The 18,885-nt window shown below is 35.4% G+C and overlaps 1 protein-coding gene across 1 annotated transcript in view; it reads left to right on the top strand.

The window, feature by feature from the left end:
* Positions 1-18,885, top strand: part of dnah5 (dynein, axonemal, heavy chain 5) — a 264,013-nt gene that overhangs the window by 64,752 nt on the left and 180,376 nt on the right. Inside the window, exons 28-35 of the mRNA XM_056476107.1 lie at positions 4,258-4,496; positions 6,805-7,045; positions 8,825-9,024; positions 9,642-9,795; positions 11,393-11,556; positions 12,872-13,028; positions 16,001-16,213; positions 16,291-16,515. Of these exons, the coding sequence (XP_056332082.1) occupies positions 4,258-4,496; positions 6,805-7,045; positions 8,825-9,024; positions 9,642-9,795; positions 11,393-11,556; positions 12,872-13,028; positions 16,001-16,213; positions 16,291-16,515 (1,593 nt within the window). The remainder of the gene's footprint in view (positions 1-4,257; positions 4,497-6,804; positions 7,046-8,824; positions 9,025-9,641; positions 9,796-11,392; positions 11,557-12,871; positions 13,029-16,000; positions 16,214-16,290; positions 16,516-18,885) is intronic.

Raw genomic sequence — 18,885 nt, 5'->3', positions numbered from 1 at the left:
TACACTAGTCAAGCAAAATGACTTGATTTGCTCACCAAAGTCTCTGCATTGTTGGTGACAGTGTATACATTTAAAGAAAATATGATTATTTACACTAATTAATTAAAGTATTTGATTTCAGCTAGCTTTTAACAATAAACAAACAAACAAACAAAGGATTACAATAAACTCCCTCTCTTCTTAGATGGGTTGGCGAGCCAAATCAAAAGATACCAAGTTACCAGGCTCTAGTTTGGTCATCCCTGGCCTATGATGAGGAGGTGTCTGTTAGGTTGTAATAACTCTCCCCAAATCCTTTTCCCAATCTTTCTGTATAAAATACTACATCCAATCAGTTTGCAGTAGAAAAAAAACATTTATTATTCTGCTTCTCTAAGAACTGCTTCATAATATAAAAAAAAGTAAATGGTCACAGCTTCCGGTTCATGTGGACTTTAAAGGTCTCATTAGTTTGGCATGTTTGTAGTTTGTTAACAATTTTTATCTGCATTTGTAGTTCTAATCGAATTCACATCCAATTTGCGATGTATTCTGAGCAATGTTAGCCATTAGAGTACGCACATATCTCCACTTCTAGCGGAAATAGTAGACCATCTGGGAAACTTTGGAATACTTATTTGCAATATACTATGATTTGGGATATATTCAATCTGTTTTCCAATACTATTAAGGATGGATAGTTTGTGAATTGTGACGCAGCACATATTGGCTCCATTGGAAATTGCCCACCACTTGAATTGGTACTATATTTGAATTTACAGTTGAAGTGAAAATCATTAACCCCCCTGTAATTTTTTTTTTCAAATATTTCAAACAGATTCAGGATTTTTTTTTTTTTTTTTTTTTACAGTTTTTCCTATAATATTTTTTCTTCTGCAGAAAGTCTTATTTATTTTATTTTGGCTAGAATAAAAGCAGTTTCGATTTTGAAATCAGAATACAATCGTTATCGTTATACAATGACTTGCCTAATTACCTTAACTTGCCTAATTCACCTAATTAATCTAGTTAAAGGTGCAGTATGTAAGTTTGACACACAGTGGTTGAGCTAGGTATTGCATTCCTGGATCAAAACAAATGCAAACACAGGTTGCCAGACTGAGGACCAAAAGGAGCCAGTCTGCCAATCAAGCCTAAAGGCTGATTTAAATCGTGTTCTATATAGAAGCAAAGGCATGTGATAGAAGGAATATTTTCCATATTAAAAGGAGTTTTTATTTTAACAAACACCTCGAATTGATATATTAGAAACAGCTTCTATTTCTTGCAGCTGAACAACAGAAAACTGATGTGTACCTCAGGTACACCTCATGTGCTTTATTAAGTGATAAATGCTAATAATGTGAGTTTGAATGCCATTTTATGTAACATTTATTGCCAAACTACTGAAAGCAGCAGCAGATAATTCATCTTAGATCTTGAAAATTAAACAAACTGCTTGAAATTGAAGTTTACAACTGTGAAATAATGCAAAAGAAAACATATCAGTAATTCAGTATGTACATTTAATAATGTAATAATAGAGGTTTAATATGTATTAATTAGAATATAAACCTTACCATTTTGTTGGAGTGCAGTAGATGCACTATTCTGTGCTTCTAAATGGCTGTATTTAATTTTCTGTTCTGTTTTGTCTGGTGCAAACAGCCAAATTGCTTATCACTGCAAATCTCATGACGTAGCATGTTGTTAGGACACAGGGTTACAATGGAATCTGCTCACCTAATGTTTATGCTGGTAATATTTTCATTATTTGCTAATTATTCACTGCCACATGTGGAACTCTGAATCTACATCTCATTTCAGAGGCTGCTACTGTCCACCGGAGGTCGCATGCTTTAAGAGCCTTCCTGACCGAATGAATGAAATACACAGTTTTCCACCAAGGCAACCGTGGGTGCTGAAATATAATTGGCTAAACTGACATTTGGCGGGTTAAAAGAACCAAAACAATTACAGATGTTCCAGCATGTAACGCACATTTTTAAATCAGAATATCTTGGCATGTTTCTTAAATATCTGCAAACTTATTATGGTATTTTTATGCTTTAGAAGAGTCAAAAACCTACATGCAGCACCTTTAAGCCTTTAATTGTAACTTTAAGCTGAGTACAAGATTCTTGAAAAATATCTAGAAAAATATTATGTACTGTCATCATAACAAATATAAAAGAAAGCCGTTCTCAGAAATTAGTTATTAAAACTATTATATTTAGAACTGTTTAAAAAAATCTTTAGGTTAAACAGAAATTGGGGAAGAATATTCAGGGGGGCTAATAATTCTGACTTCAACTGTACTACACAACCATTAGAAAAGCATATTCTATATAGTATGTATCTAAGTAGTATGAATGTAATTTGGACGTACTACATTCGCCATTCGTCATTATCACATGACCTACCTACATCAGTTGCGAGCCTTCACTCCCAGATTTCTCTTGCCTGGCATCATGGGATAGTGTACACTGTAAAACATTTCACTTGGTTAAGTTTATAAACCCAAGTTCACCAGCTGCCTTGAAAATGTGAGTCAACTCAACTTTGTTTTGAGTGAGATTCTTTGTTTCAACTTAAGATATTGAGTTTTATTTTGTTAAATATGTTACTGACATATTGAAACTGAACATCTTAAAGAGCCACTATTTTGGGTTTTTGAAAATGACCTTGAATCGATATGAAACTTAAGCCCCGCCCAATTGTTGCGCGTGCAAACCCGGGAAAATTGAAACCTGCAGCCCCGCCCACAAACACTGTAGCAGATCCCGGTTGAATCAAGTCATAAAGACTGTGCTCAGCTGGATATTGTTGGAAGTGTGAGGGGAAATTTGTGTTGTTTTCTCTACTCAAAGCAAAGAAATTACGGAAGTTTTCCGGGATAAATAACAAAACAGGAGGGTGGTGGGTGATGGGTCTAAAATACTCCTGGGAAAAACAGTTGGAAGTGTTGGCAGTTATGCTCACACACACACTCTGCACTCTGACTACTTCAATATTGTTGATAAGCCGTGGTGGGCATTTCAGTCTATCTCGCGCTGAATGCTGTCGACCAATCGCAACATGCTGTCATCGGTCCAATCAGCGCAGATTAGCATCTCGCTAAGGAGGGGTTTGGGAACAAATTAATCACTAAATGAGTCATATGGGAGTTGCTTGGATAATTAGGTAAAAATAAATGCACATTATAAGACAATAACCTTGCATGCATATCAGCCTGTTGTTGGAGACCCTTAATGGGGTGGTCCACTACGATATAATATTATAAACTTTAGTCGATGTGTAATGTAGCTGTGTGAACTTAAACAACATGAATGTAAGACGCTCAAAGTTCAATGCAAAGGGAGACATTGGCTTTTACAGAGTTAGCTTAGCAAAGCCCACAGCGAACGAAGTTTGGGGACTACAAAAAAATTCATCCGGGTTAATGATGTCATAAACCTTTCAGGTTACACACATACACCCTGCGCAATGAAGGGGTGTGGGTGTGGCTAGAGGCGCTGTTATGTTATAACAGAGACGCTTCTTGGTAATGTGGAGCTGATCAGCGAATCACAGAACATTATGTTAGCTGACCAATCAGAGCCTCTTGAAGGCGTGTCTTCAGAGGAACTAGGAAATATGACAGTCCTTTCATGTTAGCCGAGTAGCTGTATATAATCAAAGTAGCATATATGAAAAACTAACATGATTTTTCTACAAATAAAGCATGAGCACACATTGTTTTGCACCCCATAAACACAACCAAGTCTTAACAGTACACTCTGGACCACCCCTTTAAAACCAAAATATGGCCTTTTTTAATGTATAATAGGGGCTCTTTAAGTTCAAGGCAACTGGTGAGCTTGAGTTTGTAAGTCTAGCTAAGTGAAACGTTTTACAGTGTAGCGTTCACAACACAGTAAAAAAAGTTGACAACTTAAAATTAAGGCAACCAGCGGCAGGACATTTTTGAGTTTGCTCAACTTAAATCGAGTCAAGTGCAGTGCTTGGGATGAAATTTTAGTCAACTCAAAAAAGCTTTTTGTTTTATATGTACAGAATCTCGTCAGAATTAGTAGGTCATCCGAACACTTCTCGCCTACTGTTTTTTTCAATACTATGAATTTGGACATACTAATCATCTCAGATATTGTTTTTCACATACTATAAAGTAGGGAAGTATACGATTTCGGACACAGCCATTATGTTTGTTTCATATGTGCACTTATAAATAAATGCTTTGTTTGGTTATTTACCCCAAAATGATCTGGTGTTTCACAGAATCGCTTTGACAACCTGTTCCGCAAGTACATCACATTCACAGGTGGAGAGGAACTCTTTGGCCTACCTGTTACCCAGCATCCTCAGCTGCTCGAGATCAGGAAGCAGTTGACACTTCTGCAAAAGCTCTACGGACTCTACAACAGTGTGATCGACACAGTCAACGGCTACTATGACATCTCATGGGCCGACATCCACATCGACAGAATTAACAATGAACTTCTGGATTTTCAGGCGAGGTGAGAAGGTCACAGAAGTCAAACGAAATTTCCACGATCCTCTCTCTCTGGCAGTCACGTAATAAGTTACACTGAAAAGCATGAAGCCACCAGGGGATTTCAATTGTGCAGAAGCTTCCCAGAGAAAAGATTAATTCTCCATGCCGGTCATGGATTGAAATTAAAGTCAGCTGTTCTGGACCGTAGCACAATATTAATTTCAGAACGATAGTATGAAGAGAGTTTTCTTATGGCATCTTTATGGTTTACAATATATGCTTAGAGGGATAGTTCACCCAAAAATGAAAATTCTGTCATTGTTTCAAACCTTTATGAGTTCCTTTCTTCTGTTAAACATAAAAGAAAATATTTTGAAGAATACTGACAAACTGTAACCATTAACTTCCATAGTATTTGTTTTTTCCAAGATAGGGTCATTCTCATAGGCGCATAAAATGCAGCCCTTTATACATTTCTGGAGATCGCAAATTATGTAGCCAAAAGTACGTATTATGGATGTGACAAGATCTCGTATGACGAGATCTCACGAGATTAAATTGCAACGAGATTTCTCGTTGAGGTGAAAAGTTGTCTCGTGAGTTTGATGTTTGATGGAGCATGAGGGTTAAATTAGCACTGAAGATTGAAGGCAAGCTTGGATTTAAACCATACACCAAGTGCTTTGCATGCACCTGGCAACCCAGGCTGCCTCTGTGTTCCGTGTCACTCGTTTGCTTGGGTGGGTTTAACGTAACCGCTTTTTTGTTTTCTGTTTTAACCAGAGTTCCAACAGAGGCTACAACTGCAGCCACACACATTAACCATGCTTCATAACCAAACGATGGAATAGCACTTTAGATATGCTGAAAGTCATGATTCTCGTAAACGCAATTGTAATTAATACATGTGGATTATTCCCATTTTTTGGTTTCTTCAGATTCTTTAACACACATGATCGCGTTCATCAATTTTACTTAAACTAAGCATTTTGTCACAATTAAATAAGGGTACAGAGAAGGATCCAATATACAAGTAAAAAGTTTATCTGACACTGTCAAACTAAACCAACAGGGCTACAATAGAGGGCAAGGACACTGAGATAACTGGGCAGGAACAGACAGACGAACGGGGTCCAGCAGTCACTCCTCACTTCCTGAGCACAAACAGACTCACATGAGCAAACATAACGAACTGACAAGGAAACATAGACACTTAGCCCAGATATAGGCACGATAATGAACCTCAGCTGGCGAGCTAATCAAAACAGCTGAGTGCCGTCATAACACGTGACCAAACAGACACTCCGGAAAGCGCACAAACCTGCAACTGTGACACATTCTAAAGTATGGCTGTATTTTACTAGCAAGGATTCTGACACAGCAACGTGAAGCAGACGCTTTACAAAAGTTGCATGTAAGGGGGAAAATACGTCAAACTTAATGAATCATTTGAGGGCGCATGGAAGCAGCTTAAAGGCAAAGAAATGGGCTGTCTTTGACAGCTTGCGACATCATCTGGCACTTTCACTGAGTACATTTACATGGACTCCATACTCCAATTTTGTGATAAAGATAACACTGATTTAGAGTCTACCATGTAAGCAGCGAATTTTGATTGCCTTAAAGAATCACCCGAGTCCCGAAATGCAGAGGTTTTTCTTTCTGTTCCCCATGCAGTGTCAAATTCCATTAAACAGCACTCTTCCAGCAGTCCTTACTTCATATTTTTATCCAATAATTGTCACGGGGCTTAAATAATATGTTGCTGAATGAGAGTGAACTGCTGAACTGCAGTTAAAATCTAAAGATTTAAAATGAAACACCCGAAATTGCATGAAACTCTGGAGGAAACGCTGGATAGCCTGGTGATGCGACATTTATTGTTTTTATACTGAAACTTTGCTTCTAAAAGCGCTTCCTTGGTCTTATCCATATTTCTTTGCACGTTAAACACACATCTGCCACAACAGAAAATAAAAAGACTGCAACTGCGTTAATTGCGTAAATTTTTTTAAATGTGTTAAATATTTCAAAATAATAATGTGCGTTATCGCGCTAATTTTGACAGCCCTAATATATATATATAATATATATAATATATATATATACACACACATTGTTATATTTATCCTTATATTTATAGTTATCGCGCTTAGTGTGAATGGGCCTTTAGCATAGGATACAAAATTGCAAAGCTAGTTACAGTTTTATTTAAATGTGAACACATTTAAAACCTGAATGTTTTGTTTTGTTTTGTTTTGTTTTGTTTTGTTTTGTTTTGTTTTGTTTTGTTTTGTTTTGTTTTGTTTTATTTCGTTTTGTTTTTGCAGGTGCCGCAAACTGCCAAGGGGCCTTAAAGAGTGGCAGGCATTTATGGACCTGAAAAAAACAATTGACGAATTTAGTGAGTGCTGCCCCCTGCTGGATCTTATGACTAACAAAGCCATGATGACACGACACTGGAAGAGGATTACCGAGGTGACAGCTCACACCTTTGAGGTTGAAACAGATAACTTTAAGCTTCGCAACATAATGGAAGCCCCTCTGTTGAAGTGCAAAGAAGAAATCGAGGTTAGAATTTTTGTATTATTATTATTTATGAGGTTTCCATGGGTCATGGATTTTCTGAAATACCATGAAAGCTCTATTCCACATATTGAAAGTCAGGCAATTTAATATTTATATCAGGGAATTGTGTTTGTCATTTTAATTCATGTATCAAAACGTAACTTTTTCTATACTGTTTCTTTTGCATGTTGTTTCGTGGTGTTTTGCCTATTTTTAAGGATAGGCTATTTTTCAGTGCCATTTTACTCCTTTTCCCACTTGGCAACCAGCAATAAGTCAAAAGCAGTCAACAGTATTTTGAAAGTCCCACTGGTCTTACAGGTCAAAGAAGTGGTGGTTATGTAGCTATAACGTTAGCTAGCTAGCTATACTGTAATTAAAAAAATTGTTTAGTTAAAAATGTAGCTTATGTAAGGAAGCATACTGTAAGTGGTCGCCCTGCTGAGGCTAAGATTAATAATAAGGTTTTAATCAATGTTGTCAATTAATAATAATTTAATCAATAATGTTATAGGCTAATTAAAAAGATGCTTGAGATTAAATTCAATCAAACTTCCTGTCCAGCTTTGTTTTGGGCTTTAGCACTATATGCTAAACAGTGTTGGATAAGTTACTTGAAAAAAGTTATTTATTAGTAATTACTAATTACATCATTAAAATTGTATTCAAATATTTTTGTTATTAATTTGTATGAAAAGTAACGTATTTACTCAGTATATATAATTTATTACTTGACTCAATACTACTTAAAATTCTTATAAATCACAAAGCATAGACAATACAAAGTAAACACTTTTTTATTTGACAGCCTTTTAGCTTCATTTTAAATAAATAATTAATAAAAAAAACAATTAAGTAATGTATGTATCAAAACCCAAAATGTTTGAATTTTATAATGAACATATTTCATAAATACAATATATTGAGATTCATTTCCTACTTAATTCATTATTTCTTAAAGTTGGCATGAAATGGAAGTTATAAGTGTCCCTTTTCCCATATAGTGAAATACAACCAGTTGAAATGGTCCTGAAATGTGAAAAAAAAGTAGGGTGGTGCATGATTTAGTTTTTTGGGAACTAATTGGATCGTTGGAAGATCGTTGCTAACAAGTTGGAAGAACATTGACAAATGGAAAAAAGCAGACACTCACTGATAGCCCACCCTAATAGTCTGATAGCCCCACCCTAAAGGCATTTCATGTGACCAGAAGTGAAGTCATTTTGAGGGCAGAGGGAAGGTTATGGTAGTTGATTAAAGATTATGGGGGCACATTAACTTTTAAAAAGAATGAAGTGCACATTGTATATGTGTATATTCTTTATAACAAGCATTACTATAGCAAATAAAAATTAGAAGAGTACATTATTATTTCTTACCTACTTTAAGCATGTGTATTCATCAAACAAATAATAAAAAAATATCTATTAGGGGTATTTATATTATATATTATTATTATAGTATATATATATATATATATATATATATATATATATATATATATATATATATATATATATATATATATATATATATATTTATATATATATATATATATATATATATATATATATATATATATATATATATATATATATATATATATATATATATATATATATATATATATATATATATATATATATATATTTATTTATTTTATTTATTTAGTTTTTTTTCTGTATAGATAAATTGATCTGTTTGTACTTTTGACCTTAAAGCTGGCAAATTTTGCTTAATGAAGTATTGGAATCCACTGTAACTGTACCAACATTTGAACAGGACATCTGCATCAGTGCTGTGAAGGAGCGGGACATTGAGCAGAAACTCAAACAAGTAATTGCAGAATGGGACAACAAGACCTTTACATTTGCCCAATTCAAAACCCGAGGTGAGCTTCTTTTGCGAGGAGACAGTACATCTGAGATCATCACTAACATGGAGGACAGCCTGATGGTGCTTGGCTCTCTTATGAGCAACAGGTGAGCCATTGAAGCAACACTTCATTTAACTGGAAAATTGACTATTCATAGTTACAGTAGTTTATATGTAGTGCACCATTTATGTGTATAGGGGTGATTTTGTATACAGCCCAAGTGTTATTTAGGCTACTTACTGTATTTATATATAAATTAATTGTTTAATTATGTGTTAAAGGGATAGTTCACCCAAAATAAAAATAAACTCACTATTTATTCACCTTCAAATTGTTTTATACTTTATGAGTTTTTTTTCTTCTGTTGAGCACAAAACAAAGATATTTTGAAGAAAGCTGAAAACCTGTAACCATTGACTTCCATATTAGGAAAAATAAATACTATGGAAGTCAATGTTTACAGTTTTTTAGCATTCTAAATCTTCTGTGTTTAACAAAAGAAAGAAACTCATACATATTTGGAACATATAAAGTAAGGAATTAATTTTTTTTTGTGTGTGTGAACTATCCCTTGTTTTAGCATATAGACTGTTAAATGGAGGATTTACATTCATTTTGTAACCTATGTTCAGTGCACTTTATAAAGCATAGGGCTATAAAAGCAAAAAGGATCAGGACACTTTTTTGACTTGTCTTTTGATGCACATGGCTTATACATTTTAGATACAACACACCATTCAAAGCCCAAATCCAGAAGTGGGTTCAGAACCTGTCCAACACAACAGATATCATCGAGAACTGGATGACAGTTCAAAACCTCTGGATTTACCTCGAGGCTGTTTTTGTAGGTGGAGACATAGCCAAACAGCTGCCGAAGGTAATATCAGTAATCCAACCTCACTCCCATACATCAACACCTAGTTTTTAGTAGGAATGAATTGCAGGGAAAAAGGGTAAGGGAACATTGACAAAGGCGGTTTTTAAGGCCACATCTCCCAAATGAACATAATAGAAATTACATAATTAGATAAAAAAGCTATATACTGTACATTGTGTTTTGAAGTTTTTAGGATGGATGGATAGATATTTTTGAGCCATACTATAGAAAAGTAGTTGCTATGGTAACATAAAACTACACTTATATAAAAATGACCGAAAACTATAATTTTTTACTCTATAGGGTATGTTATACTACAAAACATTACAATTTACTGTAGTAAAAAGTTAAACACACTACAACATTTATCAGATAATAACTATTAAACATAGTACAGTCTGCTGGAAGATTTATTAACAAAGAGTTGTAAATGCTATAACATATACAGTATAATACACTTTTCTATAGTATGTTTCTAAAACACTAGTATTTACTATATATTAGCATAGTAGTTTTTATGTGAGTTGTACTGTCATCTACAAGTAAACTATCAAAATGCATTCTACACATTGCTCTCTTCAATGTTGGATGTGTAACAGTATTATATATCCTTAGATTTTGGCTTTGTTGTGAAACAAAATAATGTAAAGTAACACAACCAATGTCACATAAACCATGTGTCTGTTCACCATCTTAGACAGAATCCTTCTAAAAATCAACAACCCAAGGAAGAATCCAACATTGTAGAAAGGCATGTCTTTCATCAAAGCATCACAGTACTGTAAAATTCATCCGCTATATTGCTATCTATAAAGTCATATCCAAAATGTTTACTTGCATGTTCTCCCCGTGTTGGGCGTGGGTTTCCTACGGGTGCTCAGGTTTCCCCCATGTCCAAAAACATGTGGTATATATGTGAATTGGGTGGGCTGAGTTTTCCGTGGTGTATGTGTGTGAATGGGTGTGTATGGATGTTTCCCAGTGATGGGTTGCAGCTGGAAGGGCATCCGCTGCGTAAAACATATGCTGGATAAGTTGGCGGTTTATTCCGCTGTGGTGACCCCAGAACAATGAAGGGACTAAGCCGAAAAGAAAATGAATGAATGAATAAAATGCTACCAATGTAGGTTTAAAAACCATTTTAAGTGATGTATATTGCCATACTACTGAAAAAAAGCAGCAGATAGTTCACCTTAGATCTTAAAAAATATATATAACTAGCAGTTTGACAATAAAAGTCAGAACTGTGACTCAATGACCAACAACATCACTCAGTATCCTATTAATAATGTTAAAGAGGTTTAACATGTATTTATTAGATTTACCATTTCATTGGGAGTGCAGGCTGGTATTTAAATGTTTCTGTCATGTTGCATCGTATTTGGTGTAGACAGCCACATTGTTTGTCCCTGGAATCCGGTCATGTCAATCTTGTTGTTAGTACACAGGGTTATTGTGGCTATTTAAACCACCTTGTATTTTTTAACTTGACCAAAGTTTTTATGTTTGGTCTATTTTGTTTTTAAGATGTTTCTTGACAAGACTGAAGTATTAAATGTCAAAACACCAATTACAGTAAAAAAAAAATCTCTTTTAGGAGGCAAAGCGGTTCTCCAACATTGACAAATCCTGGGTGAAAATCATGACTCGAGCTCATGAAATGCCCAATGTAGTCCAGTCGTGTGTGGGAGATGAGACTATGGGGCAGCTGCTGCCTCATCTGCTGGAACAGCTAGAGATGTGTCAAAAGTCACTAACAGGGTATGGCACTTCTATTTATCAGTCATGTTTTTATATCTGGATTCAACAGTTTCATAGCCATTTTCTTAAAGGGAACCTATTATGCCAAATTAATTTTTCTAAAGCATTTAAACACAGTTGTGTGGCAACAGTGTGTGAATATAGCCAGCCTTTATTAGTCACATTTGATTGATTTATATTTGTTATAATCACACTTCATAAAAACAGTCTGCATAGAAACTGATTGACATTCTCCCTTTGTACATGTCATGTCATGGATAGGGAAAGCCCCGCGATTACTGAAAATCTCTCCCTCATTAGCATAAACAGCCCTGAGTAAGAAGCAGCCGTTCGCCATTAGGGATTTCAAGCTGCTACATAGGCCACATAGGTGTTCATAGCTCTACCCTTACATAGGGCTGGGAGCACAATATCATTTGATTTTAAAATGACAGTCAGCAAAACAGCACAATTTTGGTCGAAGCCTAAAAGGGGCGGTTATAAAAAATGATGTGTGGAGTAGTTTGAGCTGAAACTTTACATATACAGTTGAAGTCAGAATTATTAGCCCCCTGTTTATTTTTTTCCTGTTTATTTAATTTTTGTTTAACGGAGAGAAGATTTTTTCAACACATTTCTAAACATAATAGTTTTAATAACTCATTTCTAATAACTGATTTATTTTATCTTTGCTATGATGACAGTAAATAATATTTTACTAGATATTTTTTAAGACATTTCTATAGAGCTAAAGTGACATTTAAAGGCTTAACTAGGTTAATTAGGTTAACTAGGCAGGTTGGGGTAATTAGGCAAGTGTCTATCAAAAAAAAAGACTAAAAAGACTATCAAAAAAAAAAAAAATAGCTTAAAAGAGGCTAATAATATTGACCTTTAAAATGTTGTTTAAAAAATTAAAAACTGCTTTTATTCTAGCTGAAATAAAGAAAATAAGACTTTCCCCAGAATAAAAAATATTATCAGACATACTCTGAAAATTTCCTCTGTTAATCATAATTTGGGAAATATTTAAAAAAAGAAAAAATCATTAAAAAGGGGGGCTAATAATTCTGACTTCAACTGGACATTCTAGGGACATTAGAGACTTATTTTACATCTTGTTAAAATGGGCATGATAATTCCTCTTTAATACTTTACAGTTTTTTTTTTTGTCACAGATTGTAGCTAGGTTGAGGTGAAAAAAAGTGATAAACAACAGTTTTTTGCCATTTTGAAATTGAATAAAAGAATCTATTTTTATGTTTCCTATTTTTGTCAGGTTGAAGTGGAGGTCTTTGTAGTACTGCTAATTTAATGCATTTTTTCTGCTTTACAGGTATCTGGAGAAGAAGCGATTGCTGTTTCCACGTTTCTTCTTTGTATCAGATCCTGCTTTGCTGGAGATTCTGGGTCAAGCATCTGACTCGCACACCATCCAGGCTCACCTTCTCAACGTCTTTGACAATATCAAATGTGTCCGATTTCATGAAAAGGTGATCACCACTTTAAAAACAAAAATAAAATAAAATAAAATAAAATAAAATAAAATAAAATAAAATAAAATAAAATAAAATAAAATAAAATAAAATAAAATAAAATAAAATAAAATAAAATAAAATAAAATAAAATAAAATTAAATTAAATTAAATTAAAAATTAAACTAAATTAAATTAAGGGGTGACGCAGTGGCGCAGTAGGTAGTGCTGTCGCCTCACAGCAAGAAAGTCGCTGGTTCGAGCCTCGGCTGGGTCAGTTGGCGTTTCTTTGTGGAGTTTGCATGTTCTCCCTGCGTTCGCGTGGGTTTCCTCCGGGTGCTCCGGTTTCCCCCAAAGTCCAAAGACATGTGGTACAGGTAAATTGGGTATGCTAAATTATCTGTAGTGTATGTGTGTGTGAATAAGTGTGTATGTGTTTCCTAGTGATGGGCTGCAGCTGGAAGGGCATCCGCTGCATAAAACAAATGCTGGATAAGTTGGTGGTTCATTCCGCTGTGGCGACCCCAGATTAATAAAGGGACTAAGCCGAAAAGAAAATGAATTAAATTAAATTAAATTAATAAAATAGGGTGACACAGTGGTTAGAACTGTCACCTCACAGCAAGAAGGTCACTGGTTTGAGCCTTGGCGGGATCATTTCTGTGTGGAGTTAACATGTTCTCCCCATGTTTACTTGGGTTTCCTCCGGGTACTCCGGTTTGACCCCAACAGTCCAAAGACATGCGCTATAGGTGAATTGAATAAACTAAATTGGCCGTGTATGAGTGTGAATGTGAGAGTGTATGGGCGTTGTTCAGTACTGGGTTGTGGCTGGAAGTGCTGGACATATGCTGGATAAGTTGGCGGTTCATTCCACTATGGCGACCCCTGATAAATAAAGGGTCAAGTTGAAGGAAAATGACTGAATGAAAATTTTTTAAAAAATCTTACATAATAATAAATGTTGATTTTTGTCAGACATTCTGCAATATTTTTTGTCATGTTCATGTTTTAGATCTTTTTTTCTCTTTAGAAACACAGTGAAACAATTCATTTAACACTAGAACTACAGAGGCAGTAATTTTGACCGTTTTTAAATGTATAGTAATTTTGTTAAAATAACCATAACCATATTACCCTGGCTTTTCTTAATGTGTGTATATTTCATTCTAGCATTGTTTTTTTTTTTTTCAAATTACAAAACAATTTGACTTGTTCTAACTTGACCGTAACGGTCAGATTGACCGCATTTAAGTGTGCTTTTCTTTTTCGTGCCTCTGAATATGCCTGCCTCTGTTGCCTAGCAACTTTCTGCTAACAAAAGCATAACTTTCTGATAGCAAAAACATAACTTTACTTCAGAAATGTCTATCAAAACAACATCTTCACTGTGGTAAAAAATCTCTACATTATATGGACGGTCAGAATGACAGCTATAGGCATATAGTAGTTATAGTATATTACTAGTATTAGTAGTTATAGTATTCTGGTAGTTTCAGTGTTAACTACTAAGTAATATTAACTGGGCAATGCAGTGGCGCAATAGGTAGTGCTGTTGCCTCACAGCAAGAAGGTCGCTGGTTCGAGCCTCAGCTGGGTCAGTTGGCGTTTCTGTGTGGAGTTTGCATGTTCTCCATGAGTTGGAGTGGGTTTCCTCCGGGTGCTCTGGTTTCCCCCACAGTCCAAAGACATGCGGTACAGGTGAATTGGGTTGGCTAAATTGTCCGTAGTGTAATAGTGTGAGTGAGTGTGTATGGATGTTTCCCAGAGATGGGTTGCAGCTGGAAGGGCATTCGCTGTGTAAAACATGTGCTGGATAAGTTGCCGGTTTATTCCTCTGTGGCGACCCCAGATTAATGAAGGGCCGAAAAAAAAAAAGAATGAATGAATATTATTAACTGATCATATGTAGTCACTCTATGGTTAGGGTTAGAACGCAGGTTAGGTTTAGGGTTAGTTGCATTTATTTATTCATAATTAGTTGTTATTACTATAGTAAATGTATGGAACGTGTAACAATCACACCTTAAAATAAAGTGTTAACGCTGTTTTTGGCTTTAAAATACAGTGCTCACCATATACGAGTACACCCCTCAAAATCATTCATTCATTCATTCATTTTCTTTTCAGCTTAGTCCCTTTATTAATCCGGGGTCGCCACAGTGGAATGAACCGCCAACTTATCCAGCACATGTTTTAGGCAGCGGATGCCCTTCCAGCTGCAATCCATCTCTGGGAAACATCCATACACACTCACACACTATGGACAATTTAGCCTTCCCAATTCACCTGTACCGCATGTCTTTGGACTGTGGAGGAAACCGGAGCACCCGTAGGAAACCCACGCAAACGCAGGGAGAACATCCAAACTCCACACAGAAAAACCAACTAACCCAGCCGAGGCTCGAACCAGTGACCTTCTTGCTGTGAGGCGACAGTACTACCTACTGTGCCACTTCGTCACCCTCCCCTCAAAATCTATCTTTTAAATTAATATTTTCTATAGGATGCTTTACAATATTATATTTGTGCATATACAGTACATTAGTTTAGTTAGTACTAAAGCCAAATCTGGAGCTAATCTAACAAAATAACTTACGATAACGCTCCAAAAATGAGTAGAACCAAACTGATATGGTGGGGAAAATATTTATTATTAATAATAATAATAATAATAATAATAATAATAATAATAATAATAATAATAATAATAAAAGAGGAACAATCAAGAGAAACAAAAAACTAATTTTGTAATTTATTTTTTGCAATATTTCACTTGATTTTAAATCTATTATCTTTCTATTTTTTAAAGAGGTTTGGTGACTCAGATATTATTTTAATAAATATATCTGTTTAATAAATCCATTTTGTTCAAATGCACTAAAATATATTACCTATATTTGTTGAGAAATGAATAAAAATATTCATTTTCAAAATAGGGTGTGCTCATTTATGCCAAGCAAATAAAAGAACACTGGTTTTGCTTTCAGATGTATGATAAGATTCTGGCGATATCATCAAGAGAAGGTGAAACCATTGAGCTGGACAAGCCAGTCATAGCGGAGGGCAATGTGGAGGTCTGGCTTAATGCGCTACTGAAGGAATCCCAGAGGTCTTTGCATCTCGTCATCCGTCAGGCTGCGCTTGCCATTCAAGACTCTGGCTTTGAGTTGATCGAATTTTTGGACTCCTTTCCTTCACAGGTATTCACAATACTAACAGTAATGCCTCATTTCAATGTAAACACATAGTGAGCAGACTGTTGGTTTCTGGGCTTTAGGTTGGTTTACTAGGTATCCAGATGATCTGGACAAAGGATTCAGAGGATGCTTTGAGCAATGCCAGATATGACCGAAAGATCATGACTAAAACCAACCAGTTTTTTCTTGAGCTCCTCAACAATTTGATTGACATGACCACTAAGGACCTTGGAGCTGTCGAACGGACAAAGTATGAAACACTAATCACCATTCATGTGCACCAGAGGGACATCTTTGATGATTTGGTGAGTGCCAGAATCCATTAGTTTGATAATGAAATGGCTGCTAAAGCGACATAGTCTCATTCTGAAAATGTAGTGCTATATACATTTCTAGAGATCGCAAATTATGTAGGCAGAGGAATGTATGGTTGCATTTCGTATTTAAAATGAATGCTATGGGGCGGTATGACGCTGTTCCTTTTCGCGCTTACCAGCTGACTGCTTGCCTCTGTGTAGACGGCTTTTCTGCTGTCACCAGTTTGTCCAGTGGCTCGCCACGTATGTCAGAGAATTTGAGACGCAGAGCTAAGTTGACTGTGCAACAGGGTTTGAGTTCAACGAAGAATGGTTCTAGAAAGCAGGTACGACAAGAAACAAAAACCAAAAAAATTTTAAATAAACAAGTAAATAACAGGGTGAGAAATTGGTAAAATCCAAAAATGTGGTACACATGAGGACTTTTCTTTTTCTGGATTACTTTTGAAAACACTGTCGGTTGAGTTTAGAGAAGTGGGTGGGCGCTGGTCAATCGATGCTTTTAAAAACACTATCGGTTAGGTTTGGGGAAAGAAGAGGGTGGGTCAGTTGAGCAGTTAGTCAGTCAGTCTACAGCGCTCTCTGGTGGATTTACGCATGAACAGCAGGCGTAAATGGCGCTCGCAAGAGAAATTTGAGATCTCAAAAAGCATACACAGAGATCTCTGCCTTATTCCCAAAACGGCAAAAAAACGGCGAAAAATGTAGCTCCTGGGATGTATTTGGCGCTCTCCAGAAATGTATATAGAGGTATGTAATCAGAATGAGCCTGGGTTGCGTTAAAAACTTAAAATCCATTTAATATGTTAGTATTCTGATTCTAATATCCTTACTCAGTAGTTTTGTAATATATTAGGGATGCACTGATAGGATTTTTATTTATTTATTTTTGGGTCAATACTTATACAGATTAAAAAAACTTTGATTTATTCTGATATTTGTCAATTTCATATGGTACTATACAGTACTCGTTATTTTTACTCCAATAAATTTGTTTTACTGAACATGGATTGGATCCATTTAACTTTACAGCTTTTATTAATTCTGTCAAAATTCACTTTTTTCAAACCAGTTTTACTTTCTCTCTACTTTTGAAGAAATAGAAGGTATTTTGAAGAATGCTGTAAACCAGCAACTATTGACTACGTTTACATGGACCACAGTAACCAAATCATTTGCCTTAATCTAAATAAGACAATAATATGATTGAGGAGTTTACTTGAGTTGCTTTTTAAATGTTCCTTTCATGATCCCGTTTCACATGTTATATCACATAGATCGATTAACGTCATTGCGTCACCCCGCTATCCACTGGAGTTTCATGTTATTTCCAACACAATCTCACAGCAATTCGTAATTTTTTGATTTAGTGGCTAATTCGTATGAATTCGCACACGATCTAATAAACCACACTCAACTGAGCTAAACTGAACTGAATTTAAACACTACAAACTGAACTACACTGTTTCAATTTACTATGACCTTTTATGTGAAGCTGCTTTGACACAATCTACATTGTTGAATTAATTCGTACAACTTAGTACGATTTGCTCATCTCCCAATGACAGTAGGGTTTAGGGGTGGGGTTAGGGCCACGCCTCCTTTTTAAAAACGTACAATTTCGTACGACTGAACTTGTATGAATTCGAATGAATTAGCCACTAAACTGACAAAACGTAAAATACTTATGTTTTCTCGTGAGATCAGGCTGTTATTTTGGGTTTTTCATGCATGACCCCCATGACAAACAAGATATTGAATGCGAGTATGAACTGCTGGAAGAGAGTAGTTTAAATAGAATTTGATACCACACGGCGTATGGGGAAAAAACCTTCACATTTTGTGATGCAGGTGTCTGTATTCCTTCACTGACTCGGTAGGTGCAGAGAATAGTGTCAAACAGCTGTGTGTGCACAGACTATCCTGTCAAAAAACAAAGGAAAAAGTCCTACATGACGGTAATAGTTTGATTAAGGCATTTACATGTTTGTACTGCACTTTAATAATGCTACTAAAATCGACATAATCCACGTCTTAATTAGATTTCTGTTTAGTTCGATTATGTTTTTTTCGGATTAAGGTCATTAAAAATGGCTGTTTACATGGTAGACTTTTAATCAGAGTATTGTCTTAATCATATTAAAATCAGACTATTGGTGTCTATGTAGGCATACTCATTGACTTCCAAAGTATTTGTTTTTCCTACTGTGAACTTAAAAAAAACATCTGCCATTCTGTACATATGTGAATCTGGAACACAAAACTTGTCTTATATTGCACAGGTATATTTTTGGGAACAGGCAAAAACACATCGTATGGGTCAAAATTATTCCAAAAAACATTATTAAATCAAATGAT

This window comes from Danio aesculapii, chromosome 16 (assembly GCF_903798145.1).
Source record: "Danio aesculapii chromosome 16, fDanAes4.1, whole genome shotgun sequence".
NCBI classification, from domain to species: Eukaryota; Metazoa; Chordata; class Actinopteri; order Cypriniformes; family Danionidae; genus Danio; species Danio aesculapii.
Note: the sequence above shows the minus strand (reverse complement) of the source record. Positions and strands in the feature narration are given on the sequence as shown.